This window comes from Siphateles boraxobius, unplaced genomic scaffold (genome assembly GCF_051911475.1).
Source record: "Siphateles boraxobius isolate OS27281-9 unplaced genomic scaffold, OSU_SipBor_1 7, whole genome shotgun sequence".
In the NCBI taxonomy this organism is placed as follows: Eukaryota; Metazoa; Chordata; class Actinopteri; order Cypriniformes; family Leuciscidae; genus Siphateles; species Siphateles boraxobius.
Window position 1 is genome coordinate 29,846,961 of NW_027509197.1, and position 18,631 is coordinate 29,865,591.

An 18,631-nucleotide genomic window follows, 5' to 3' on the forward strand; every position below is an offset into this window, starting at 1 on the left:
TTTTTATATATTATAATTTGAGAATCTCATATTTTAAGATTTGTGAAATGTGAAAAGTAAAAATGCTAAATATTTTTTATTTGTTTTAATGTGTAAAATTGTGCTTAAAGGTTAAATTTGATTAATGGAAAGAGAGAAAAATAGCCCATTCACCAGTAGGCTAGTAGCCTAGCCTAGTTCCCCCTTTTTTAGCTATTGTGTTGTTGCCATAATAGTTAATTAGCTTATGTCAAACGTAAACATTGTAGTCATGTAATGTTCTGATTAATAGCTTAGTGTCCTACTATTTTTGTTTAACACCAGAGAATTGTTGAACATTGGTTGAATATTGCTTGTCCACCAGAGCATTCCGCTTTAGATTTGACTGCATGGGAAATACTTAGCCTACAGCTTCACTATTTTTAAATCATGTAGATTTTCTCTAGCGAATGTATTTAATTCATTTAGCACATTTTGCTTAGGACTTGCGATGCTCGATTCGCGAATGAGTCTGTTATTTTCAAAGAATCGTTCAGCAAAATCGATTCACAATTCAGTCCGATACCGATTCATCGAACCTTTCAACTAGCACATTCCCGAATCACTGAATAGTTTGGTGAAGTTTCCCGCTCAGAAAAAAAGGAACAGAAATACTCAAGACCGCAGCACAGAAAATTAAATGAGTGAATATTTGCCGTAAAACCATAGAAACATTCAAATCCTACCATTAGCGAAGGGAAAAAAAATCGAATTTCAACATCTGCTGCACGTGCTTTTGTAGCCTAGGCTACTCCTTTTCGAGATCATTTGTAATTTATAATACACATGTATTAGATCGTAATGCAGCTGACTATTTAAAAATATATATATTAATTTTATATTTATAAAACAAATCATATTAATTAGCTTAAATTTAGTATGTAATGTAGATTTCTAACTAACTGCTTTCTTCACAGGGTAGATGTGCTATTAGTTATATTTTGGGGTATCTTGCCAACACTGCTTAATACATAATTTCAGATGACCTCTGTTGAGCAGCTGTAGGTAGCGACAGTCATAGATATGTCTATGGCGACAGTAGCTCGCTATGCTCTAGTGGTGACCGCTCGCGCTGCATCTACAGCTGCACTCACAGCGCGCGCACTGCATCAGTCACCGTCCGCGAGCGCACTCAAGCCTCGGACAACACAGCGAAACTGGAGCAAACAGTTCAGTATCCTCCGCCGACCCAGTGGACCGGGACCGAAAGGCAACCTCCACCGTGGACCGATGAACTCGCAGAAATGTCCCGGCATATCTACACCCGACACGGGATAGGCGATGGGGTCCAGAAGCCGATTTTTCAGGTAGGGACGCTAGAGAAAGGTGTGAATGCGTTGTGAATCTGCACCATACACTCGCATAGTTGTTGTGTGTGTTTATAAAATCCAGCGGTTTGCATTTATCCATAATGCACATATTTCTTTCAAATCTGCAAACAGTGACAGTATGCTTTTTTTGGAGGGTTTTTACGCACTGTAAATGACTCATTTGAATCTTTGCATAATAATTCATATGTTCAAAACTTGTCACGTGTTGTATCTGTAATACTGCAATGCAAACTATTTTTTGAGTTTAGCATCTTAATTCCAAATCATAGCCCTGTACTATGCTTTATGTACTTTGTATATTATATAGATATATTTATGCTTGTAATACATGCATACCTGATTAGATCTCACAAGCAGAAAACCTCTAAATGTCCTTGTAATTTTCCATTAACTTTTGATAGATGACTTGATGTTGTACACTTACTGTGTTGATACAAATGGCATACCATGGTAGTTGCATGGTTGCCTACTTCAATGTACATAAAAGCTTAACTTGGTATTACAATTGTAGCCTACATGTTCAAGTCTTGTGTAGGTTTTGCTTTCCTGAAATCTTTTACTGATGGTCAGAATGATGTTTACCTGTTCTCCCCTCTTCATATTATTTCACACTGAGCAAAATTCCTTTGAGTTTTGTATTTTAATAAACCTAGCCTATGTATCATTTGGAATAATTAAAGGGACAGTACGCCTGAAAATAAACATTCTGTCATCATTTTCTCACCCTTATGTTGTCCCAAACCCGAATGACTTTAAAATGTTAGGGACCGACAGCCTCAGTCACCATTCACTTTAGTTGCATTTATTTTCATACAATGCAAGTGAATGTTGACTGAGTCTGTCATTCTACCTAACATCTCCTTTTGTGTTTTTGTGTGGAATTTAGAAAGTCATATGGGTGAGTAAACGAAGAGAGAATTTTCATGTTGGGGTGAATCCCTTTTATTTACAGGCTGCTTATACAGTAATACAGGATCATTAAAAACGAATCGCAAACGTGCTAAAGATTAATGGATGTCAGTTTGACGCATTGGTCCTTAATTAGGCTGCTAAATAATTCATGTTCTCATTGATTTCCTTGCAAAGGATGCATGGCCTGACCCAGTTTGTAAGCATCAGTGCTTTTTTACGGAGCAGATGGCCATAACATTTACGTTTCACTGTTTCTTTTGCAACAAACTCACTGAAAACATCCGTCCATTATTTTAACCGCACGATCAAGCCTGAAGGGGTTCGATGTAGGACTGCACTGCGGCCAGCCATACTGAAGGGCAGTTTCGCCTGCTCAACACATTGCATTGATGTCTATTTGGCACTGCAGAGTTCAGCTTCCTTGTAGTGATGCGCTTTGGCACCTATTTCAATAGATCCTCCTTATCTTTACCTTTTAGTCACGTAACACGCTGGATAGGGCAAAGATTAATGCAAGTGATGAATTGGTGAAATGCTTTAACAGTGCATTTGACTCTTAACAGTAACTTGTATAGCTAACGGGCCCCATTGAGACCCCTCTGACAGTGTTGTGTTGGGATATGTGGGTGTATGTGTGTGTATGAAGGTGCCCCTGTCCTGCCGGGAGGAGAGATATGGATTAATAGCTTGTTCTCTTCCTGCAGGTGAACAGAGGCACCTACTCACGGCGCAGTCGACTTAAGAGATCCGACGGCAGTACGACATCCACCAGCTTCATCCTCCGTCAGGTGAGAGGGGATGATGGAGCTTATGGAAATAATGTTTATAAATGCAATGCATGCTGTCTCCATTTAGATGGTTTGATATGACTCTCTGAAGCATGTTCTCTTTTGTTTGAGACTTGGTTTCAGAGGGTAGCTCACTCTGTGTAGGACATTTTTGACATAGTTTTGAACAGTGACTAATATTCTCAGTGTAATTGTGGATCCACTTTCCATGAGCCCAATGTGCAAAACTGGGGTATGTAATACTTTTTATAGAAGCCGACGAGTTTGCATTTATCATTATACTGCAATGCAAATAAAGTCTTTGAATTTATAGCCTAATGCCAAATCATAAATCTGTCCCATGATTCTGGAATCACTAACAGCGTGTTGAAACTAAAACTGCCATTTTGACTGTAGGAGTTTATACGAGTGCTCTGAGTATTGGCACATAAAATCATTCCAGATTTGGTGATCCATGTAGAATCTTCTTCATACAATTATCCTCTCTATAACGCACAATGCCATCGATATACCTTTGGAAATGCACTTTGTAGAAGTTGTATAGTTCTCAATATATATGTTCAAAGAATTATACTACTGTGCAGCTTTTTGAATGGGTCATTTGGTTTCCAAGCAACAGATGAATCCTCTCTGTCATCAGATGAATATGAATTGCTCATGGCTACCTTTCCAACTGAACTTGCTTGACATTTAGCTGAATAGAGCTAGCATGGATCAAAAAAAATATATATAGATTTTGAGATTTGAATTCAAACCTCTAAATATTCTTTCAGAACATGCAGTATATGAAATCAAAGAGTGCTGAATGTTTGTCTAATGGAAATATGATCTAATCATTGTCAGATGCATCTAGATCTATGAGTTTGCACAGTAGAAGAAAGTATCCCAGGGGAAACCGATGACCTTGATGCCTGCAGTGTGGCATTTCTAGCTGTCGCCGAGTCTACCCTTGCTCGTATGTTTGAGGACTGTACACTATTCCCTGCAGAGTTTTTGTGCTGCTATAAAGCAAATAGCTTTGCCTTTGTGTATTAATTCATAATGTGGATAGGATTAAACTTTCATTCCTATACTGTAACCAAACAGCATTTACTCTAATTGTTTTTGTTAATTTACAATAACAAATCTAGTCACTGTTTGCCACCATCACTATGGAATGGCATTTTGTTGTCTGTTTTATGTTTTTTATTATTATATTAATTTAAAGAAACATTAAAATTACATTAACATTAAAACAAAAAAATATCTAAACAAATACAATGATTCTTATACAGGGAATACCTCTTTCCAGATAAATAACTAAAAAAATTAATAACGTAAATCATTTTAACCATTTTAATGATGTTCTACAAATATATGTATTGCTAAACATATATTTTGTCCATGAATTATAAGTGAATTCATACTATATACTTTATATGTTTTTTTAAAGTATTTTTACTATTTTGGAATGCAATGTCTTTTAAAATATTATATAATTGTTCCTGTATGGAAAGGTAACTATTCACTATTGTACTATACAGGACATCAGTGTTGTCATATTTCTTTTATCATCTCTCTTGTTTCTTGTGATATATTCTCCATTTCTGCATTTTCCCCACTTTTTTGTATTGAGCAGTTTATTAGTTGCAATTTTATTGGTGCTATAATAAGACTTAAAACAGCTTTAACTCTAAGTCCGGTCACCTCATGCACGCAGCCCATATGCTGCAGTCGATCTCAAAATGATTCTGGAATCTAGGTCCCCAAAAAACCTTGGGAATTCTGCATTTTGACTAAATTCCAGGACATTCTATTTTTGGCCATAAAGGTGGTTTCACAACCAAGACCTTCACTGAGGACAAGCTACTTTACAACGTTTGCATATAATATATATATATATATTTTTAAATGTGAGTGTGACCATAAGTAGAGTTTGGTTTAGGCTAAATTCAATTAAATTAATCTGAGATCCTCAGATTTACATGGTAGACTTTTACCACACTTCCAAGTCCCTGTAAAATTAAAATGTACAAAAGATGTATATAAAAGATTTTTATAGAGTATAGAAACGTCTTGCTCAAAAGACTAGAAAATACAGAGGTGGTTAAAACCTGCTGAGATCAGTGTTAAAGACAAGACTGCAGTCTGCAGGTAATAGTCATGAATATAAAACCTTACTTAAACTTTGTTCAAATTTATGGCTGTACCGAATCTGATTTTGAAGAAGAGAGACTTAAAAATGATTTGTTAACCCAAACCGTTGGAAGTTGTTGCTGTTTTTATTGTTATCCATAATAACACATTTAAAATTCCTGATCATTGTGAGCATGTATAAATTATTCATCTGTCTGGTATAGGTCACATGGTAAACTCTTTAGTAATTCATTTATTTCTTTGCTTCCCTGCTGTGTTTATTGACCATAGGCCCCCCCAGAAACGTACAATTATTACAGCCATTCAAATGACAGTTAGGTATTAAAATATAATACAGGATTAAGATATTAGCTAGCTATGCTTTTAGCAACAGACATTTATTCTGTTTATTTTGATCTTCCACTTTGATAGCTGATCCATAACTCAGAGAAAGAAAAAAATAAAATGAAAAATGAAAAAAAAAATTCTTTAAATCTGAAAATATCAGTAGTACCTCATGCCATGTAAAGCAACATGTTAAAGTATTCATATACATTTTACTAAAATAATCTATAATGGTAATATTTTATTTTATTTGTGGAGGTATATATTTCATATTTAATATTAACAATATTCATTCACATTAATTTTAAAGAATAGATTTGCCATTATTATCTCTTCATATGCTTCTTGGTGGATAAATGGAGAGAAAACTGTTGATTGCTCTGTTATCTATTGATATTTATGGACTCTTTCATGGGTTCATTTGATTAAAGTATGAAGAGTAGATTAAAGAGTTGAATGTATTTGATCTTTACTCAGAATAATGTTCAGTGAGTAGAAAGCAGGCATGTTGTAGATGAGCATTCTGAACTACAGAGGGCGATGTGTGCCAGAGTTTTATACTCAAGAGAGAACCATGATTAATTAACAGCGACATTGTCAGTTCATTTTCATGTAATTACTTGAAAAGACCTGATTGTTCTTGGTTTTCTTATTATTTCAGTAGCTGGGGTGATATCATGGGAAATATAAATCAACAGCAGAATTAGAAATGCAAAAAAAGCTTCTAGTGCCCTCGGTCCCTGCTTGTCCCAGTGACCTCGAGATGGAGTTGATGTTTTATATCTTCTCCACAGTGATGTGTCTATACACAATTATACAAGGCAGAGGTATTGATACTCCTGCTAAAGAAAATTCTGGTTCAATACCATCATGTCAAGCTCTCATTTTATGTTTCTTCATTCTTGTTTGCCATAAACTGATGGTTAGAGAAATTTAGAGACCAGGGCGCTATATGCATTGCATTATACAGTTATATCTATAGTCAATTTTTTTTTAGAAGTAAATATCGCTGTTTTTTTTACCTAATTGTAAAGATTTACTTTATTGTAGTTATTGTAGTAGGGACACAAAAATGCTTCTCAATTCAGCTTTTTAACTCAACTTGTTTTACATTGGGCGGAAATGGTTTCATTTCAACAGTTCCATTTGCTGTCAGCATGCTCTGGAACATGAATAATTAATATTTGCAACTGTTGCATTTATTTGACCATCTGACTCTTTGATTTTGGTGTCATATTTAGTATTGTGTTGTGATGTCAGGATGCGTTTGTTTTTCTACTTAAAATTATGTTTACCCGTGTGTTTCATGTACCATGTGAAGTCTGTGTTTGGCATTTTAATGTGTTTTATGAATGTTTTTGTCTCAAATGTTGTCATTAGTTTAAGACAGCAAGCTCTTTCACTCAGATGAAACATAATATCAGTTATAATAATAATATTAAATAATTTACACAGTATAATTTACAATACAAATAAACTGAACTATTTACATTAAGATTTTAATTAAGCTAATAATGTTAAAAAATCTAAAATTCAGTCAATTTTGCAAACGCCTTTTTTTTTTTTACAGTGTATGTGAACTGTAATACACAAATTGTTTGTGAATATTTTGTGGAGTCTATATTTGAACATGGGTGAAAGAAGGAGATGAAAAGAGAAAGAGGTGAGATACAGTTCCAAGATGGACAAAAATAGAAACGGCGAGGAAAAATTGCAGGAAACCCAGTGGTCAAGGAGTGGAATGCTGTCAGCACCCTGCAGACCCCTTCTCCTCCTCTAACATTCAACAGAAGAGAGCACTTGTCTTTTCTTACTGGAGCTCCCATCAGCCAATCAGAAGACGGTTTCGCTGCTTTGTCATCAGCCTCTGATTGAGGAAGGCTCTGTTTGCTTGCTCTGTTTGTGGAAGCTTGATAAAATGCCAGGTCTCTGCAGCCTCTGGGGTGAGCCCCAGTTCTCTATGATGTGATCGATCACGCTTCATCTTCATTAATACAATACGCTGGCTTCAGGAGCAAGAGAGTGACTGCCGTTTCCTTGACATTCCTCCTTCGGTGGTCGTTCTGTGGGCAAGGGGATTGTAAGAGAGCCCTGTTAGACATACTCTCTCTGGAGCTTTCTTATCCCACATTTGCATTTGATCATTAAGGTGGTCCCTTGGGAACATCAGACCTCCATGTACGACAATTTGTACCTTCATGGATTCGAAGACTCGGAGGCGGTGAGTAAGGGTTTATATATGCATCTTCATGGTATTTTCAATGAATGCATTCTCACACAAACGCTCTGGGGATGGCTGCAGGAATTCAGCTCGTAGATGGTGCTACTGGTCCCAGTGAGTGTTCTGGGGGAGGGGATCTGTATGTGTGTGTGCATGTGTATGGGTTTTGTTTCAGTATCACCTCCACTCTTTCTCTATACCACGCTCTGTTCTGCGGGTGCATCGGTGGAGTCAGTGTGAGTGGAGAGCATCAGTCAGCTGTGGTGGTAGCCTGTTATTCCGTATCATTGAGCTGTTGCTAATAATGCCCGACTGCTTACTGGTTTAGTTCCTCTTAGCTTGCAAGCATTGTTGTTTTTGTTGGATTTTCAGTGTGGCCTCAGCTTCTCTCAAATGAAATGCTTAACGTGGCTATTTGTTTCTGCTTGAAGGGGGGGGGGGGGGGGGGGGGTAATTAAGTGTCATTAGATCAGACATAAACAAGTCTGGTTACATAAACTGGTTACAGCCACGTCAAGACCAGTCTCCTTAATCAAGTGGTCCAACACTTTACAAGAGATGCGCCTGTTGCTCTTTGAGATGCAGCTGCACTTGTGTGCATTTGTGGAGATGCACCACAAATTATTCCCGTTCCACTCAGTGTTACCATAGGCAAAAATTAATCTATGATCTTATGCATTTTTTGGCTGAATCGGATTTAATAATATAGTGTTGGAATTTTGACTCATTGATGCATTTTATTTGCTTAAAGGGGACCTATTATTCCCCTTTTTACAAGATGTAATGTTCCAAGAATTTGTCTGTGAAGTTTCAGCTCAAAATACCCCACTAATCATTTATTATAAGCATGCCAAATTTAGCTCTATTTGGATGTGAGAGAAAAAATGCCGTTTTTGTGAGCCAAAATTGTCAGCAGCAGTGTTTAGCCTTAAATGTTCGAACCCGGAGTCGAACACTCACAGCTTTCCTGTAGCTCCAACAGTATAGCGTTGGCGCTTGCAATGCCAAGGTCATAGGTTTGATTCCCAGAGAAAAAAAAGGACTGATAAAAATGTAAATGTGTACCTTGAAATGCAATGTAATTCGCTTTGGATAAAAGCATCTGCCAAATGCAAGATGATGGAGAGACTAATAGAAGTTACAACTTTTAGAATTCATCTGTGCATTTCTGAATGGTTAGTGGATAAAATCATGTTGTTGTTGTGGAGTTAAGTTGAGAGAATCTACTCTGAGAGAATGCGCCAAGAGCTTGGTCAGTTTTTGCTTTCACTTTCAGGGATTAAGTCAGTGGTTTACATGCATGTTCTTAACCCGATTATGCTTAATTGACCGACAATGCATATGGTTATGTAAACGCGTTAACCTGTTTTCCTTTATCGAGGTAAAGTCATAAACGGCGCCCTATCGAATCCGCTGGATTTTTTCCTATTACCCTGATTTGTCCCGGCATCTAAGCACATTAACCTGCGTTCTTTGGGCTTGTTGAAGTGCACTTATGTGATAGGCTTATGTATATGGCAGGAGGGCGTCCTTATACTGTGCATTTAAGCGCATCTGGACAGAGCGAGCTTTTTTACAAGAAATTATACACGTGTTCTTATCTCGTGCAGAAGTAGCCTACAATCAAAATACTGCATCTAGATGCATTCACTGCATCAATACGGCATCTATACTGCATTCAGAATTGTGAGTTGATTTGAAAGTAGGCCTTTTATTTTCTATGTGTATCTGGGTGTTATCAATATGTTCTGAGAAAAGAAAATATGTTTTTCTGTAAACCTTAACAATACATCTTAATGCTGTAAAAGCAAGAACCAGCACCTCTTGTATTATGTCTATACATTAGTTTTAAGTTTTTTTTTCATCATTATGACACTCGTCATAGTTTTGTGCTTGAATTTAGCCTTGATGAAAATCTAAAATAATGAAATATATGAATGGCACTATACTATTACACAGAAAGGTGCAAAATTCTCTAGTTACATAATATACATTGTTTCATATTGTGCCAAATGCTTTGAGCAATGACAATTTAAAGAAGTAAAGGAGTTAGTCATAATTTTAAAAAGATATAACATTAAAGGGATAGTTCACCCAAAAATGAAAATACTGTCAGTAATTACTCACCCTCATGTTGTTCCAACCCCGTAAGACTTTCGTTCATCTTCGGAACACAAATTAAGATATTTTTTATGAAATCTGAGAGCTCTCACTCCTATAGGCTTCTAGGCAATTTCATTCTGTCGGTCGGGAAAAGTTAGTAAAAACATCATTAAAATAGTCCAAGTGACTACAGTGGACCTTAAGTTTATCAAGCGGCGAGAATACCTTTTGTGCGCAAAAAAACTAAAATAACGACTTTATTCAACTATTAATTTTCTTCTGTGTGGACCTCTGAGTGAGTTCACAAGAGCGCAACTACGCATACACGAGAACTGAGAAGATGACGCTCATGATTATTTGATGGGAAAGTGTGAAAGGTAAGCCATTCATTTTGCGGCATTGGTAAGGCACTTTTACGTTTTCTCGTTGGTTTCTCACGATTCAGACATCCAAGAAATGCACACTTTAGAACCATTTTAAACACTACATCGAGACCCATCTGCGCCATCTTCTCAGTTCTCGCACATGCGTCATGGCCCATCTCGTCAGCTATCTATCTATCTGTTCCCTACTTCGAAACTAATTTGTGTGGAGGACAATTTAATACCCTGCAGCAAGTATTTTCTCCGGAATTATATGGTGCAGAAATATCATGGAAATTATGTAATTAGAATGAAATGATGACAAAGTAGCTCAGATCTGGTGGTCTCTGATGATCTTAATATAGCCTTATGGTCTAATTGTGTCTGCCTCTCTTTCCTCCTCTTTCCTTACAGCTTATGAATATTAAAGGTAATGGAGGGTTCAAGCGGGTACTATTCATTGCGTGTAATTATTTCATGTATCCTGTTTTTTGCACTATTGTTAGCCTAACCAGAATCGCACTGTTATATTTGTAATTGGTTTCTAATAAAAATCATATGCATAAGTTTAAATCTACCGGATCAGACATAATCTCATACTGCAGTTAAAGTGTAACTGATTGTTCTTTCAGTATAGTTTTAAGATAAATGTTTTTGAGAAGAACAGATGATAGTAATTGTTCTTTTGAAACAATTCTTTTGACTGTATTGTTAACTAAATTGGACTGAATCAGCAAGGGCAGTTTGTGTTTTGAATGAACACTGTTAAAGAGAATTTCATTGTATGAATTTTCTTTTAAAAAATATCTTCTTTTGTGTTCCACAGAAGAATGACATGCAAACATGATTGGTATGCCATGAGTAAATAAGTGAAATTTTCCTTAAATAACTCAATCTCTCAATCCCAGTCTCAAAATGAAAAAAAAATCAGGCGAACTATGATTCTAGAACTAGTAATGTCTGGCTCTGCAAGTGTTCACAACTAGTACACAAATTGGACTGAACAACGAACGGACTAGTTCAGTGTGCAGTGAGTCACTGACTTAATTTCCTCTTTTGGGTTGTAAATTGCAACCCACCAGTTGAGAGCCACTGATTTAAAGATCAGTTTAGTCAGATACGAGAAGTACCTTTCATGGCTTACTTACATAGCTTTCATCATCTCTTTTTATGGTTAAGTATTTGCTTTCGTCAGATGTGGCCCTAAATGGTAGTGATCTCATGCTGTGTTATGGAGAGATTTATCTGTAATAATTACCCACTGCGCTTGCCTGCATTGGTCCTCAGCTCTCATGATTCATCTTCATATCTGCTCACCGGAGGATGCTTTTTCACTGACCGTTTAATCTGCTTTTGTTTTTAAAGAAATGCAGGGCAAGGATCTAACATCATACTGGGCTTTGAGGGCCCCAAATGCTCTCAGACCCACTGGCATCAAAGAAAAATGTTCATGGCGTGCAATCTCTGAAGATAAGCAGAACGTGTGGCTTGACAAACCCAAGCCCGCACACTTGACGTGGTTAGATAATGGTGTACCGTGTACGTACTTAGGCAGAGTACATGAATGCTGCATGTGGTTCAGCCGTCGTTTGGGTGTGTGGGTTTGCTTATCTACACTGTGGTTTGGGGACAAATTTGTCACCAGATGTTAGCTCAAATCGTCCGTAAAAATAACTCTCAAGAATATCCTTGAAAAGGATTCTTAATTACAGTAAATAAAATTCTAATATATAAATATAGACTAATTCGTATATATAAATATATACACAACATTTAAAAAACAATTTATATGTGTGGTTACACAATCTAAAAATCTAAGGAAAGGTGCCATTATGTTTAAAGTGGTCATCTTCATATCACAAAGAATTTTCTTTTATGTTTTTTTAAAAATATATAATAAAGAGTACTTGCAGAACTCAAAACCCTCTCCATGGTCTGAAGAGACCATCTGTTGAAGTCAAGATGCAAAAATGGAGGTAGAAAATATTTTCTCAGGGGCAAAAAAACAAAAAAAAATTCCTTTAAATCATTGGAACTGGGGTAGTATTGATATTTGTATGTATTTTATGCAGAACTTTAGAATCGTTTTTTTTTTTTATTTGTTTACTTGCGGACCATTCACCATTCATGTCTACTTCAGCTGTTGGAAGCACAGGTTAATAGATTTTGCTATGTGATAATAAATAAATATCAGCTGGATCATGTATAAAACTGTCTTGATGCTAAGTAGGTTTTGATAGTCGAGGCACAGAAATAATTTCCGTGGGCATTCATACTAAACCGAGTGCTTGAGTTAGAAATTATAATGTGCCTCTGGACATTCTCATATGAAGGTATTTAATCTGTCCCTTAAGCATGTGTATTCAAAATGATAAATCTCTTTTAAAGAGACTTATGAGTTTCATTCTGATGCATCAAGTTGGAGATCAGTATACATTTTCGGCATTATTTGCATATATTTATTGTTATGTATAAATTCTATATATATATCTATGTACATAGAATTTATATTTTAAGATAATTTTTTTCCTTGTAGATCTAAGGCTGTTGCAGTGGACTGCAAAAGAGATTGAGCTATGTGCCCAATCCTGTTCCTGGAGATCTGCCTTCCTGCAAAGTTCAACACTGATCAAACACAACTGAACCAGATAATTAATATCGTCAGGAGCACTTGATAATTACAGACAAGTGTGTTGGATCAGGGTTGGATCTGAATGTTGCAGGTACTTCTCGAGGGACAGGATTGGGCACCCCTGAGCTTAAGTCTTCGGCTACGTCCGAAAAATAAGGCTGCTGGCATGTTGCCTCGCTGCCTTATCAGGATAATGACTTTGTAGGCAGCGTTTGTGCACGAAGGTAGGCTACTTCATGAATCTGATTTCGGACAGACTTCTGAGGCAACATAACGGTTAAATAAACTAAGGCAAAATAGAGAAAGCTTTGGTGGAAACTAAGGAAAGCTCTCTTATGGGATTGACTTGAACAGGTCAGTCGACTGAATCATGCCTTCAGGAAATAGAAATAAATTTTTATAAGCCTCTTAAGCATCTTTAATACTCACTTGTTAAACTTCCAAATTTTTTGTGTTTAAAGGTAGGGTAGGCAATTTCATAGAGGCTAGCAACAGCAAGCTAGCTTTGAAATCATAAGATTCCCCTCCCTTCAGAGTATTTCCAAAGCCTCCTCCAAAACACATGAATGCACACAGCCAGAGAGAGGGTGTTAACACTAGAACGGCCATGACATTCATTTTGACCGTTTTGAATTGTATATCTGCAATAAATAAATAAAAATAAAAAAGTCCGGCTGGTATCTGACTTTTCCTAAAAGTGTCTGTATTTTCATTTAAAATGTTTTTCATATAAATTACACATAAGGCAAAAAAACCCAAATGAACATATTTACCTATTTCGGCCATAGACGGTCATATTGACCGCGCTGAATTTCGCAGTATTTTTTTGTTACCTTTCCCGTGTTGCCCGGTCTTGAGTGTTTGCATATATGCTAATTTTTCAAGGAAACCATGGCCAGAAATCGCTTCAGGGAGATAATGAGATTCCTGCGGTTCGATGAAAAGGAGACCCGGCATGTACGCCTGCAGGTTGACAAGTTTGCCCTGGTGTCGGCCACTTGGAACAAGTTCGTTCAGAAGAGCATAGCCTGCTACAAGCCCGGTGCCGACATCACTATTGATGAGCAGCTGTTCCCCACCAAGGCCCGGTGCAAATTTATTTAGTATATGGGGAATAAGTCTGAAAAATTCGGCATCAAATTTTGGCTGGCTGCAGATGTCCAAACCACATATGCTGAACGGGGCTCCGTATCTGGGAAAGGAGGAGACGCAGAGCAGAGGTCAGCTTGTGGAAGAGAGTGTGGTGCTGAGGCTGTTGGATCCATTCCTTGGGAAGTGAAGAAATATCACCACGGATAACTTCTTCATGTCTCTCAAACTGGCCACCGCCTTACAGGCAAAGAAGACCAGCCTGGTTGGCACCATGGGGATAACGAAAGTTTTTTACCCCCTTCCGCGAAAGAACAAGCGGAGCTGTTCAGCACAAAGGTGCTGACATTTGCTGACGCAACGCTCACCATCTACCAGGGAAAGCTGCGGAAGAATGTGTGTATTTTGAGCTCCGTGCACACAAGCATGGGCATCACCGATGGGCCGAAGGCAAAGCCCGAGTCGGTAACTTACTATAATAACACCAAGTACAGCGTGGACGTCCTAGACCAGATGGCAAGGGCATACTGGGTGAAAGTGAATACATAGGAATTTTGGGTTTTCATGAGCTGTATGCCAAAATCATCAGTATTAAAACAATAAAAGACCTGAAATATTTCAGTTGGTGTGCAATGAATCTAAACTATATGAAAGTTTAATTTTTATCATTACATTATGGAAAATAATGAACTTTATCACAATATGCTAATTTTTTGAGAAGGACCTGTATATTTTTATTTTTTAACATTTAGACCACTTCTATTATTGATTGCTATCAGGATGTGAAGAGTGTTTCAACCAGTATAACAAAAAGTGCTTATGAAAAACTTTGTGTACCCTACCTTTAAGTGCATAATTTCTGTGCTAGTAGCACAAAATGGAACTGCAGTCTGATTGAGAGAACGCAGACAGTTAAGGAAGAGGAGGCAGTCTGGATGTATTATTTCAATACTTCAAAAAATTAATAAATAAAAAATATATATAATGAAAGAAATCTGTAGGGTTAATAACTATTAATTGCTTGAAGGTTTAAGTCTGCTGCTGGCGGCCTGTGCTATCATCTGCTGGGGAAATGTTTACATCACGCACCCTGCCATCTCTCTCCATCCAACCATCAGTATCGCTGAGTCGGCAACATAGAGGAAGCAAACCAGCTGGCCACGGGGTGTAATGTGTTCTGAAGTGAAATGATTGCATGGCTGCGGATTCTGTAAATGAATGCATATTGGTTTGGCCTGATCTTCATCTGCTAGCCAGCTCTGTCAGATCCTGCAGGCTCACCAAATCTTAAGGACAATTGACTAATACTTTTATTTAAACACTTTACTTTTCGCTATTTTAACTGCATGTTTATTTGATTATATGCTATTATCATTGAACACGTTTACATGCACACCATTACGCTAATAACTACCAGAAATCTGTTTTTTTAAATAACTCAATTTACCAGTTTACCTGCAAATCAGTAACCTGGCAATGCAAGTAAACTGCGTTTACAAGACTGTTTAAAAAAAATAAAAAACAGGTTATTGCCCAGTGGTGATAAGCATCCATGTATTTCACTCAGTGAATTCTGTTATGTGTGTTGTGATGTTACAAAAAAAAGCTTTAAAAAACCCCCAGAGTATTTCAAAATGTTAGCGGGAAACTTGCAGAGTCATTCTCCTCTCATATTTGAAGTTTCTACAGTACCACTTGTCCTGTGTCTGCACGAGATGAGAACTCAGTCGATCGGTTTATTCTTAAGTCGGTTATGCCGATAAATGAAAACAGTTTACCGCATATACATGGCCACACACTTTGTCGGCTTATTAAGCATAATCAGTTTAAGAACCTTTTATGTACACACTTACTGTTCTTTCCCCCTGACACCATCAGATCAGACTCTTGTGACCCACCAGTTGAGATCCACTAAACTAGATAAACCAGTACTTCTTGTGATGCACTTGGTATAAAAAACATGTTTTTAAAAGTAATTGGGCATCAGCTAATTTTGAAGATTCAGACTGTTTGTGTTGCAGTATTAAACTGAATAGTTTGATGGTCCAGTGGTCCTGATCCCTGCTGAAGAATGAGAAGATGGAACGAGGTAAGGTGAGGATGATTTACAGGGGCTTTGATGTCATCGAGAGCAGATGCAGAGCCTGTTACTTGACTCGCCTCAGTGCACATCGCCTTATGTAACACTGGTCAGATGACTTTTCTGGCCATGGAGGTCCATGATCTAGTGTGATGGCCAATAGTGAGGGCAATGTGAAGACCAGGGTTGTGAGCTCCAAAATTTCAGTGTCAGTGATATATAATTATCAAGTGACCAGATCAAACCAGAGATCTTGCTACTGATGGATATGCCGAATTGCCAGCCGCAATACAGTTGCTTCCTTAGTTGCTAAGCTACTTAAAACAAAAGAATGACATCTTTTGTGCCTTTCGTCTGCTTCCTTTATCCCCCGCAGTGGTAGAGACATCTGTCATTGCACAAAAGTGAGTAACCATGAACCTGCAGAAGTGATGAAATCATAGAGTTAAGGCAGGCTCACACTACATGACTTTTGGCTGGATTTTGCTGTCACAGACAGATTTCCAAGGTCTGCGACAAAATCCTCGGGTCACGGCCAAATCGGTGCTCGTTGCTGTCGCTGATGCTCGTCAAATATGAGCATGTCAGCGACGTGATCTCGTGTCTCGAACAGTCACACATGCTGCGCAAGGCCGGATTAAGAATTAATGTCTTGTAGGCCCGCCCTTAGGCAGGCCAAATGTTGTTTGTCCAGGGACATTTTAATTTGCCATTAACAGTTTTACTGACTTAAAAGGAACTTTGTTGTACTATCCTGGAGTAAAGTTCATAAATGATCGTTCTTTCCCATAGGATTTAGTAAAAATATGTTGGGTGGACTTTTGTCCCTCTAGGGGGGTTAAATACATCAATCTGCATGGTGCACATTGAACAATGTGCTTGAGCTTTTATTTTGGAGAAAACACCAGATCACCATGCTGATCGCGTGAGCAAAGTTCACTTTTCTTTAAATCACGCAGCACGAACAGAATGCACAGGCTACTTAAAGTCTTGTGCTGTTTTATAAAGGCGCAAAGCAATATCACGGTTTAGATTTTATTTTGTTGGCAAAATTTAACGCTAGAGACCTTTAGAAATGTTAGGCTATACATTTTACATCTCATATGTGTTCGGAAAAGGGAGAAGAGCAAGTTTGGCAAAAGGCGGATTCGAACTCGGGTCTCACGTGTCAAAAGCTACTTTCAAGCAACTCACGCCCGTTTCACACATACTCCGTTTGCAGTGCGTATGCGGTGCGTATTTTTTTACGTACCCATGTAAACAGGTTAGAGCTTTCACACTGCACGCGGGTGCAGTCCGGCGGAGGAGTCAGCCCCAGCCACCACGGCAACCAAACAGGAGGGACAGAGAGATTCGTCGCTTAAGAAGCGAAATAAAGATCCTTAACAAGCATTTCAAAATCAGGCCACCAGCTGAAAGAGAAGGAATTAAGGACATAACAAGCAAGTTGCGGGATCAGATGTGCAAACTCCGGAGGGCAGAATATATACGGCAACAGAGGAAAAAGAAAGCGAAGAGCGAATGCAGTTTCTCAAATACCCGTACAGTTTCACCAGATCTCTTCTTGGTCAACGGAAATCTGGCACACTATCCAGGTCAAAATCAGAGGTAGAGGAGTTTCTGCGAGATGCACACAGTGACCCCTTCAGGGGCGGGGGTCTCGGCCAAAATCACAGCTTCCGAAAACCTAAAGAACCATCAGTGGAGTTGAATACAAAGGAGCCAAGTTGGCAGGAAATGCAGGACATTATCCAGAAAGCCAAGGCTTCAGCAGCCCCAGGTCCAAGTGGCATACCATACAAGGTATACAAGCAATGCCCACAACTTCTCAGAAGGTTGTGGAGGATCCTGGGGAAAATCTGGGCAAAAGGCTCAGTTCCACCAAGCTGGAAGTTAGTAGAGGGCTGTTTTGTTCCCAATTTAGGACAATCTCTCTACTAAGTGTGGAATGCAAGATATTCTTCTCTGTGCTCGCAAAAAGACTGACCTCCTACATAATTCAGAATCAATACATTAACACTTCCATACAGAAAGGAGGTGTTACAGGCTTTTCAGGGTGCCTGGAGCACACTTCAATGATCAGCCAATTGATCCGAGAGGCAAAGCAAAAGAAAAGTGACCTAACATTCATCTGGTTAGACCTTGCAAATGCCTACGGATCAGTCCCACATGATCTCATTCAAGAAGGACTGGACCACTATTATATCCCGATGGCTATCCGTGACATGATCCCCAGCTACCTGGGAGGAATTAAGCTTAGATTTACAGCAGGGCAGTTTACAACCAACTGGCAAGACCTTCAAAAGGGGATTCCCACTGGGTGCACCATCTCGCCCATCTTGTTTCTCATGGGCATGAACCTTCTGATCGCAGCAGCAGAGGGAGTAACCAGCGGCCCAAAGCTAGAGTCAGGCATCACCCAGCCAGTGCTCCGTGCATTCATTGACGATATCACAATAACAACTGGTACACACGTCCAAGCAAGATGGGTCTTGGAAACCCTTGGCACCATAGCTACGTGGGCAAGGATGTCTTTCAAGGCCAGTAAGTCCAGGAGTTTGGTGATCAGGAAGGGCAAGCCCACAGGGAGGTTCAGGTTCGAGGCGTCACTCTCAGATCGGGCCTACGTCAATAA

General features: G+C 38.4%; 1 protein-coding gene across 1 annotated transcript in view; it reads left to right on the top strand.

Moving 5' to 3' along the window:
* The first annotated feature begins 1,044 nt into the window (after positions 1–1,044).
* The window catches only part of cacnb4a (calcium channel, voltage-dependent, beta 4a subunit), a 34,945-nt gene continuing 17,358 nt past the window's right edge, over positions 1,045–18,631 (top strand). The window contains exons 1-2 of the mRNA XM_077216881.1: positions 1,045–1,325; positions 2,966–3,049. Coding sequence (XP_077072996.1) covers positions 1,263–1,325; positions 2,966–3,049 — 147 coding nt within the window. The 5' untranslated portion in view covers positions 1,045–1,262. The remainder of the gene's footprint in view (positions 1,326–2,965; positions 3,050–18,631) is intronic.